The 10670-nt window shown below is 52.1% G+C and overlaps 1 protein-coding gene across 1 annotated transcript; it reads right to left on the reverse strand.

Moving 5' to 3' along the window:
- Positions 1 to 8367: 8367 nt before the first annotated feature.
- Positions 8368 to 10624, reverse strand: LOC145541062 (leucine-rich repeat-containing protein 37B-like). Its single transcript, XM_081576401.1, has 2 exons — positions 10344 to 10624; positions 8368 to 10271 (listed from the first exon to the last, which is right to left on the reverse strand). The coding sequence occupies exons 1-2, from the start codon at positions 10555 to 10557 to the stop codon at positions 9229 to 9231; spliced, it is 1257 nt and encodes a 418-aa protein (XP_081432527.1). The 5' UTR covers positions 10558 to 10624; the 3' UTR covers positions 8368 to 9228.
- Positions 10625 to 10670: the final 46 nt, after the last annotated feature.

Below are 10670 nucleotides of genomic sequence, written 5' to 3' on the forward strand. Positions count from 1 at the left end.
CACCTTCCAAGTGAGACAGGAAGGAAGAGGGCAGGGCACAATCTCTTAAAGAACGGCATAGTCCTTGAAGATACGACATAAACTGGTTAGAACCAGTGAGGTCTAAGATGGCAGAAGAATTGACTGCTGGTAGACCTTGAGCCTCTTGCCTACTAAGATGGCCCCCACTCTGTGTGGGGTTTTTCTCCCACGGCCGCTCTCAGTTTCCGAGATGGCCCCATGTCCTGGGGCCGCTCTTGCCAGCTGAAACTACACAACTCAGATGGGACTTGAACCCAGCCAGAAGCTACAATGGGACTTGAACCCACTGTCTTTGAGTTGAGTTCACATACCTGGCCTTAGGACTTCATGAAGCTCAGGTTCTTGATGTTTATCACAGAATTCAGTGAGAGGCAAAGTGATAGCTAAAAAGTCGATTTATTTAGAGAGATATACATTCCATAGACAGACTATCTCAAAAGGCATGAGCTCCCCTCCAGGACATGTGATCATTTCAGAAAATAAGCCCTCAAGGGCTATGTCATTCTTTTAAAGGTTGTGCCCTGCCCCCATCCCTCCTGTTTCACGAACACCCTGCCTCCTAAATGAGTTTGAGAACTGGTGTAACAGGGAACAGGGATCCTGCTTGTAACCTGTATCCAGGTCAGTTAAGGAGGGAATGGGGGTAAGACAGGAAGAGGGCAGGGAACAATCTTTAAAAGAAGGACATAGTGGGAGGACAGGACATAAACTGTTTAGAACCAACTAGGCCCAAGATGGCAGGCAAATTGACTTCCACTAGAACTTGAGCCTCAGTGTATGCTCATTGCAACTCATCAGCATGCTAAATGACACACCCACAGGCACCATGACAGTTCCAAGGCTGACCATAAAAGTCAAAAAGTGGACAGTGGCCTCGATCCTGGAAATCTCCACCCCCTCCTCAAAATAGCTGGAATACTCCTCCCACTCATTAGCCTATGAAAGTACCCAGCCCTACAAAACTGACAACCCCATACTCTGCTGCCACTCTCGCCTTCTGAGATGGCCCTGTCTGTGGAGTGGGTTTCTCTCTAAATAAATTCACTTCTTACCTATCACTTTGTCTCTCACTGAATTCTTTCTGTGATGAAATCAAGAAACTGAGCTTCATTAAGTCCTGAGATGAGGTGTGTGACATCAGTTAAAAGACTGTGAGTTCAAATCCCAATCTGAGTCACATGGTTTCATGATCAGGGATTGAACTGAATCTAGGCAGTGAAAGACCTGAGTCTTAACCACAGAACCACCATGGAATTCCCTGTAAACACTATTAATTATCTGGAGACAGTGACATAACTAAGTCTCAAGAATAGTTTGGGGGTGGCAACTCCTTGCCAGTGCCAACTAGGAATTCAATAGACAGGGTCTAAAATGGATAAATCAAGAACTAGATGTGCAAAGAGACATGGAGAAAAGCAGCAGAAGATTCAGCTGAAACCTGCTCTGTAGAGGTACCTAGGCCCAGTGAGCTTGCTCGGGAAGGTGGGCAAAGACCTGGTCTGGGGCAAGGAACTGCTATGGGTCCTTGTGTTTCATCACCATTTCATTTCACTTAGCATCTGAATGTAAACTGCTATGATACAATTTTTTGTTGGTTTTATTTTTAAGTTCATTACTTGGTGACTTTTTTTTCCCAATAAGAGGTATAATTGACAAATAATTTTAAAATTTAAATCCATTTTTTAAAAAAGAATGGGAAGTGGAATTCCCTAGTGGTCTACCGGTTACAGTTCCACTAGAAGGGGTGCAGGTTTGATCCCTGGTCCTGGAACTAGGGTCCAGCAAGCCACGCCATGTGGTCAAAATGAAGAGAAAAAGAGAGAGTGGGAAGAACCAGTTTCCTACTGAAGAATCTGGGAAAACACTAGCTATTCCAGTGTTGAAAGAGATGGTTGCAGTAATACCTGTTTCATGATTTCAACCTGATGCCAAGTAAGTATATCTGGGATCCAAAGAAGAAAAGATTCACTCCAGTGCTCAGAAGGGCAGTGAAAGGCAAGGGCCTGACTGGATTGGAAAGGTAAGAATTGCCTTGGGCTTCCCTGGTAGCTCATCTGGTAAAGAATTCACCTGCAATGCAGGAGATCTTGGTTCCATTCCTGGGTCAGGAAGTTCCCCTGGAGAAGGAATAGTCTACCTGCTCCAATATTCTGGCGCTTCCCTGGTGGCTCAGAAGAATTACCAGAATTGTAATAATAATAGCTAGTCATCTTCCAGTGTTTCCTACAGAGGAGAAACTGTCTTAATGATATTATCTTATTTAATCTGATGTTTTCCCCAATTTACAGATGAGGAACTGAGGCTCAGCGAGTTTTAGGAACTTCCCTGAAGTCACACATTCCGGACCACTCTGCCTGAGGCTAAGGGGCCAGAGGATGTTGTGACTTACTTCTCTTTTCTAAACATCAATAAAACTCAATTTAGAAGTTTCATTTTCAGTGATATCTCAAGGGACCTATGAAAACTAACAACAGGGCGCGCAGGGGTCGTGTGAGCGGCGAGCACGGGTCGGCGCCTGGGGGGCGGGGGTCACGTGAGCGGCGAGCACGGGTCGGCGCCTGGGGGGCGGGGGTCACGTGAGCGGCGAGCACGGGTCGGCGCCTGGGGGGCGGGGGTCCGGTGAGCGGCGAGCACGGGTCGGCGCCTGGGGGGCGGGGATCGTGTGGGCAGCGAGCACGGGTCGGCGCCTGGGGGGCGGGGGTCGTGTGGGCGGCGAGCACGGGTCGGCGCCAGGGGGGGTGGGGGTCAGGTGAGCGGCGAGCACGGGTCGGCGCCTGGGGGGGCCGGGGTCAGGTGAGGGGCGAGCGCGGGTCGGCGCCTGGGGGGCGGGGGTCAGGTGAGGGGCGAGCGCGGGTCGGCGCCTGGAGGGCGGGGGTCAGGTGAGCGGCGAGCGCGGGTCGGCGCCTGGGGGGCGGGGGTCAGGTGAGGGGCGAGCGCGGGTCGGCGCCTGGGGGGCGGGGGTCAGGTGAGCGGCGATCTGCGCCTGGGGCGACGGGGGTCAGGTGAGCGGCGAGCGCGGGTCGGCGCCTGGGGGGGCGGGGGTCAGGTGAGCGGCGAGCGCGGGTCGGCGCCTGGGGGGCGGGGGTCAGGTGAGCGGCGAGCGCGGGTCGGCGCCTGGGGGGGCGGGGGGCGGCGCCTGGGGGGCGGGGGTCAGGTGAGCGGCGAGCGCGGGTCGGCGCCTGGGGGGGCGGGGGGCGGCGCCTGGGGGGCGGGGGTCAGGTGAGCGACGAGCGCGCGTCGGCGCCTGGGGGTGCGGGGGTCATGTGAGCGGCGAGCACGGGTCGGCGCCTGGGGGGCGGGGGTCCGGTGAGCGGCGAGCACGGGTCGGCGCCTGGGGGGCGGGGATCGTGTGGGCGGCGAGCACGGGTCGGCGCCTGGGAGGCGGGGGTCGTGTGGGCGGCGAGCACGGGTCGGCGCCTGGGGGGGCGGGGGTCAGGTGAGCGGCGAGCGCGGGTCGGCGCCTGGGGGGGCCGGGGTCAGGTGAGCGGCGAGCGCGGGTCGGCGCCTGGCGGGCGGGGGTCAGGTGAGGGGCGAGCGCGGGTCGGCGCCTGGGGGGCGGGGGTCAGGTGAGCGGCGAGCGCGGGTCGGCGCCTGGGGGGCGGGGGTCAGGTGAGGGGCGAGCGCGGGTCGGCGCCTGGGGGGGCGGGGGTCAGGTGAGCGGCGAGCGCGGGTCGGCGCCTGGGGGGCGGGGGTTAGGTGAGGGGCGAGCGCGGGTCGGCGCCTGGGGGGGGCGGGGGTCAGGTGAGCGGCGAAAGCGGGTCGGCGCCTGGGGGGCGGGGGTCAGGTGAGCGGCGATCGGCGCCTGGGGCGACGGGGGTCAGGTGAGCGGCGAGCGCGCGTCGGCGCCTGGGGGGGCGGGGGTCAGGTGAGCGACGAGCGCGGGTCGGCGCCTGGGGGGGCGGGGGTAATGTGAGCGGCGAACGCGGGTCGGCGCCTGGGGGGGCGGGGGTCAGGTGAGCTGCGAAGACGGGTCGGCGCCTGGGGGGCGGGGGTCGGGTGAGCGGCGAGCACAGGCCACCGCCTAGGGGTCGGGGGTTGCAGGCGCCGGCCTGTGCAAAAAATAAAAAAAGAAAAAAAAAAAAAGAAAACTAACAACACTGTGGCAGTTGTCCTAGCTTCATGCTCGTTGGGTGGCCCTGAACCCTGGACTGTTTTAGGGAAAGCTTAGCGAACACCTGGGCTTCCCAGGTGGTTCAGTGGTAAAGAATCCGCCACCAGTGCAGGAGACGTGGGAGAGGCGGGTTTGGTCCCTGGGTTCCTGGGTCAGGAAGATCTCCTGGAGAAGGAAATGGCAATTCACTCCAGTATTCCTGCCTAGACAATTCCGTGGACAGAGGAGCCTGGCAGGCTACAGTCCACGGGGTTGCAAAAAGTCAGACACGACTGAGCACACACGTCCATCCATTTACCATCAGCAAACAGTATGGGATTAAAAACTAAGCATTCCTGGCTCCAAAGCTCACTTGCTCTGCCACTGAACTATGCTTCCTCACCAACCAGAATCAGAAAGAGCTGGGTGAGACTTCTGCTTCTGCTGTTTATTCATTGTGTGGCCTTGGGCCCCAAGTCACTTAACCTCTCTTAAGCCTCTTTTCTTATTCGTTCAGTTGTTAGGGGAAGCACTGACCGAAACCATCCTCCCTGGCCAGACCCAATAATAACCAGTTGCATGAGTTATCTTATAACAGGAGGTCCTGGGAAGGAACATGAAACTAACAAGCTACCACCAAGCAGGAAGAAGTTGGGAAAGGTCAAAAGGAGAGAGAAGACGCCAGTCCATATGTCCTACCAACCTCCCAGAATCCTTCTCGCTGGAATCCATCTTGGCTGAGCAATGTGCATGCCATCAGGAAGGACTCTGAGTCAGAATGATCAGCCAGAGGGACTTCCCTGGTAGTCCAGTGACTAAGATTCCATACTCCCCATGCAGGGGGCCCTGGTTCAGTCCCTGGTCAGGGAAATAGATCTCACATGCTGCAACGGAGTGTTTGCACGTCACAACTAAAGATACCACATGTCGCAACTAAGACCCCGAGCAGCCAAATAAATAAATAAATAAAAATAATAATAAAAAAAATGACTGGGTGGAGACAACCCAGAAACTAACACCATCAACATAAAACCTAAGACTGTGAACTGCATGGCAGAGAAGTTCTCCTGGGTTCTCCTACCCTACTGCTCTCTGTCGGGGCGCCCCTTCCCAATAGTCTCTTGCTTTGTTAGCATGTCTTTTCCTTTGGACAATTCATCTCCAAATGTTAGACAAGACCTCACTCTCAGGCCTTGAAAGGAGTCCCCCTTCCTGCAATACTATGGGTATAACAAGGATGTCTACCTTCCAAGTGCTTGGTAAGGACAGATCACAATTCCATCCTGGAAAACAGTAGGAGCTTCTATTTTCCACAAATGTCAAACCCTTACCCTTCATCTCCCAGGTTGGGGCAGAGATTCTCACATTTTATTATACTTCACATCCATCAGAGGTGAGGGCAGAGGACAAGAGGGATGATCAAGCCCCAATTTTTGGACCCCGTCTTGTAGTGACTCTTTAGAGTAGGGGTGGGGTTCAGGATTCTATATGTTGGACCTGTCCCCAGGGAATTTGGATGGCTGCAGTTCTTCTATCTGGCTTCAGATAACTCTGGATAGTGCTAGAAATCTCAGCTTTCAGACCAGTAAGATATGAGCTGCCTTTGCAAATGTTTTGAGCCCTCCTTGCCCTGGTCTCCAACTGTGTCTGTACCTCCTCCCTTTCTCTCTGGTGTAATCTATCTTTATCTTCCCTTTTATCCCGACCCCCTGCTCTGACTTTTCCCTTTCCTTACTTCCTTGCTTCTCCCCCCCATCTTGGTCCACCCTCCCCTGACCTCAGCTTGCATTTCTACCCACCAGCCATTTCTTCTTCTTTTAATATTTATTCATTTGGTTGCAACAGGTCTTTGCTGCAGCATGTGATATATTTAGTTGTGGTATGTGGGATCCTCTATTGACAAGAAGACTCAGATCAAAAGTCACCTCCTCCAGGATGCCTTTTGAGCTCTCTTGTCTAACACTTTGTGGGTGGCCTTTATTATTGTTCAAATTATGTGGTAATGTGAGATTCCTCTTCTGGCTGGAGTCTACCTGGTGCATTCATGGTCCACGTAAAATTTTTCGTGGCAATGCACATTCACCTTCACTCAAACCCTCCAACCCTCCAACCCCTCAACCCCTGCCAGGATTCAAGGCTTTATTCAGTCTCACAAAGGCTTGTGGAGCAAGAGGAGGAGAGGAAGGCAAGCTTGCAGACTTTGCACAGAGGCTGAGAAGCCTGGGAAGAAGGAGAGGACTGAGAGATGGGAGTGCTCCTGAAAAATCAGACGAGAGATTATTCCAGGGGATTCCCACAGCTTTTACAGATGGCAGTCGTGCAAAAATTCACTGAAATTGAAATTGCTGGGTGGCATTTCAGGGGGCTTGTAGAGCTCTGGTTCTTTATGTCTCAGAACAGGAAGAATTCAGCAAGAGGCAAAGTGATAGATAAGAAGTGATTTATTAGAATAGGGTGCTTTTGAGGTTTACAAGCGGGAGGTGAGAGGTTGCCTTGCCCCAAAATCTTAGTGGGCTACAGTTTTATAATCAAAGGAAAAGTGCGGAGGGGGAAAAGACCATCTTCTTCCTCATTCATGAATAGACTTCCACCATTAGTTCCTCTATCTCGTGGTGAAGGAGGGTGGGACGAGGAGATAGTTTTCTTGTCCCGATGTGGTCAAGCTGGGACTGTCATGACACTATGGAAAAATTATTTCAGGTCTCATTACAATGAGTGTCTTTCAGTTTGAAATGTCACATTTCCATAAATTATTGTTTCTTATGTCTGCAGAGAGTATGTCCTAGGGGCCATTAAATTACTGAGCCCACGAGGCAGGATGTGGGTCTCATGTCACCATTGTTTTGTTTGGGGCATGTCTTGTGCTTCTCTTGCGTGGTTTTCTTGCTCAGCGAGCCTGCTTGGTTTTGTGGTTAAGCAAACCCCTGCTTTCTTGAGTAATCACTAACTTACAGGGGTCTCCCACACTATTCTTTCTACTTACAATGCCCTAGTGGAAATAACTGTTTAATCACCTATCTTGTCCCTTTACTTGTCCCTATCAGAATAACCAAGGGACATTGCATGCTCCATTTGAGGTGAGGGTATGATTGTGCCAAGCCGGTGAGGCGCTTGCTGTGCCAATTATGACCAAAAAATACTGCCCTTTTGCCAAGGTGACCATATTTCCCTAGTAACTCTCTTACTTTCCACTTGTTTAAGAGGAATTTAACACTGGGACTTCCCTGGTGGTTCACTGGTTAAGAATCCACCTGCCAGTGCTGGGACACAAGTTCGATCTCTGGTCTGGGAAAATCCCACATGGTGCAGGGTGGCTAGGCCCCGTGTGCTGCAACAGGAGAAGCCACCACAAGAAGCCCTCTCACAGCAGCTAGGGAGAAGGCCCTGCTCACTGCAACCAGAGGAAGCCCGTGGGCCTCAGGAAAGGGATGGAAGCAGGGCTGGGGACTTTCCCTGGCAGGTTTCTGCTTCTCTTGGTGCCTTGGCCTCACAACTCCCTCTGCAGACCAGCTTTCTCTAATCTACAGTCTACCAGACAGACTATGTCTGCCCTGAATCTATGGGCTAATGTCCTAAATGACCATAGAGACCCACAAGGCTCAGTCCTTGTCCAGATAGAGGATCTGTTGGGTTAGCTTGGACCTGGTGACCCAGCTCCATTCAGCTGTAGGGATGGAAGCAATTAATCAACATAAACATGGCTGCCATGGGACCCTCTCTCCATAATTGGCAGCAACATTTCTATAAAAAAGAGTGTTGTTCATCAGCTGGATGAGTGTTGCTCATTATCTAAGATTTCTAAGCCTCAAACTGGATATATAAACAATGGAAATGGCTGCCTCTACTGGAAACTGAAAACAGAAGGACTTAAGTGCCTTGCATGCTCCAAAGTGAAGTGAAGCGTTAGTCATGTCCAACACTTTGCGACCCCATGCACTGTAGTCCGCCAGGCTCCTCTGTCCATGGAATTCTCCAGGCAAGAATACTAGAGTGGTTTGCCATTCTCTTCTCCAGGGGATCATCCCAACCCAGGGATCGAACCTGGGTCTCCTGCATTGCAGGCGGATTCCTTATCATCTGGGCCACCAGGGAAGCCCACATGTTCCAAAAACACCATCCAAAAGAAGGGGCACTGGGGCTTCCCTGGTGGTCCAGTGGCTAAGACTCCATGCTGCCAAAGCAGGGAGCCCAGGTTCAATCGCTGGTCAGGCAACTAGATCCCACATGCCGCAACTAAGACCCGACAGAGCCAAATAAATAATATTTTTTTAATGAATGCACATAGCAATTATTTGAAAAAAAGAGAGAGAGAGGAGGGGGTACTGACGACTGTTAGGGCTGACCCTTTCTGGAGGGAAAGTCAATAGTTATACCTGGGATCTTTTTTTTTTTCCCCCAGTAATTCTCAGCCCTGTAAAAAAGTGCTCTCCCCCTTCAGAAAGGGTTGACGATTTGAAAATGTGGGAGTATACTAAGTAGGGGGAAAGGGCAAACACTATGGATGACAGAAATTAAAGGAAGAATCAGAGGGGCCATAGGAGGACCCAATAGAGAGCTGGGAATGGAGTTTCTGGGTGTTGCTCTGCATAGAATACTCACGGAAAGCTGGGTCATGTGTATGAAGAAGCAGCTGCTAAGTAGGAAGCAAGAACCACTCTTCTTTCTCTCCAAAGGGTGAAATGGAGGTTGCACTGTGCTGGCCGGCCCCTCTCCTACTGGATGACAGGCTGTCACCTGGCATGAGGACTAAATCCATGGATCTGGCGGTTGCCCTAACTCCAGGCCCCACTAAAGGGCGTCTGAACAGTCTACTGTCCTGCCACAGTCCTTCTGTAGACTGAGCTGAGGTTTCCTTTTGGGGTGGAGACGTTTCAACATTATTAGTGAATGTTGGAGTGACGATGAGTGCAAGATCCACAGGTTTGACAGTGGTAAGCTCAGAAGTTCAACCCTCTCTCACCCAGCAGGACACCCTGACTCAGCTGTCAGGCTCTTTTGGAGTAGCTGGGCCGCTGCAGAAGCTGACCTCGAGAAGCAACTAACTCAGCCTTTCTGAGCCTTCTGAGCCTACTGGGGAAGTTGCTCCTGCTCAGTTGAAAGCTCAACCTCCCCCAGGGTCACTGGAGGCTTCTGCTGCATTTCAGAAATTCAGTTTCCTTAGAGAGCATAGGAGTGACCGTAACTTCCAAATCATGAGATTTAAATGTAACACTATGCAGATTTGAATGAACCCGATGCTGAATGCCAGGTAGAACTACTACCTCATCGCTAATTGGAACTTGGAGTTCATACTCAGTAGGGAATCCTGGAGCTTGAGTTGGGGTCTCTTGATGGAGCAGAGGAGATTCAACCTTCTCAGGGTGCTTTACAGGCTGAGATAGGGCCTCTGGCTGGACTGGAGGAGTTTCAACCCCGTTTTGTTGCTCTGGAAACTCAGACGGGGCCTCCTGTTGGGCTGGAAGAGGTTCAATCTCCTCAAAGTGCTCTGGAGGCTGAGATAGAACCTCCTGCTGGACTGGAGAAGGTTCCACCTCTTTAGTGACCTCTGGAGTCAAGGTAAGCACCAGATCCAGAGGTTTAACGGTGACATTGTACAAGTGTGACTGCTGAACTTTACGATGCGCTACTGGTTGAGCTACAGTCTCCTTAGGTGTCTCCAAAGGCTGGGCTAGGGCCTCCTGAGGGCTTGAGGCTTCCACTTCCTCGGGGGCCTCTGAAGTCTGAGACAGAGCCTCCTGGTGAAGTAGAGGTGGTTCTGCCTCTTCGGTGGGCTCTGGATGCTGAGCCTGGGCCTCTTCCTGGAATAAAAAAGATTCAGCCTCCTCAGGCGTCTCTCGTTGGGATGAAGATTCAAACTGCTCGGTAAGCAATGGATAGCGAGTGTGGTCCTCCTTCTGAGATGAAGAAATTTCAGCCTCAGGGGGCTCTGGAGGTTGATCTGGGCTCCCCAGAACACCTGTAGGTAGGCTCTCCTCAGGATAAAAGGCATCCATACCGGAATCTGAATAATCATCCTGCAGTTCTTCTGGACCCTTATTTTTTTCCCCAAGTTGTCTTGTAGTTCCAACATAAACTTTGGCAAGCTGTCGATGCTTAACGAGATCTTTCTTCAGGTTTGAGGGTGAAACAATAAACTTCGTTGGTTTTGAGCTCTTACTACCTAGAGGTGGAACAACTATTTCAAATGATTCATGATTTTAAGTCTGATCTAGACCTATAGTTTTAGCCTTACTTTTGTGTTGAGGAGGCAGAACCAAGCCTTGATTCTGATCACAGTCTAGCACTGGAACCGCTGCTGGGAGCTTTAAATGCTGGCTTAACTTGTCATCCAGATCCTCGTGTAGAATAGCATACTCATCTGGCTCTGCCAACAGCTCTCCAGCTGAATCCGAGTCCAGGTATGGAACCAGAGTCTCAGGCAAATCCTCATGAGGCAGGGCCAACATGTAGCCTGGAGAGGAGGAAGTCAAGTAATTAAAGTCCCCCGGCTCTGCCGGGGGTGTGAGTGCATGGGGCAATTCGGGCGGGAGGTCAGAGGAGGGTGAAGACCAGGGCTCAG

Source organism: Giraffa tippelskirchi, chromosome 3 (genome assembly GCF_054371585.1).
Source record: "Giraffa tippelskirchi isolate mGirTip1 chromosome 3, T2T-mGirTip1v1.2.pri, whole genome shotgun sequence".
Taxonomy (NCBI): domain Eukaryota; kingdom Metazoa; phylum Chordata; class Mammalia; order Artiodactyla; family Giraffidae; genus Giraffa; species Giraffa tippelskirchi.

Coding starts and splice junctions, on each gene's coding strand:
- LOC145541062 (XM_081576401.1), bottom strand. CDS start 10,557: ATGTTGGCCCTGCCTCATGAGGATTTGCCTGAGACTCTGGTTCCATAC. Junction 10,272..10,343: donor TCTGCCTCCTCAACACAAAA/GTAAGGCTAAAA, acceptor TTCCACCTCTAG/GTAGTAAGAGCTCAAAACCA.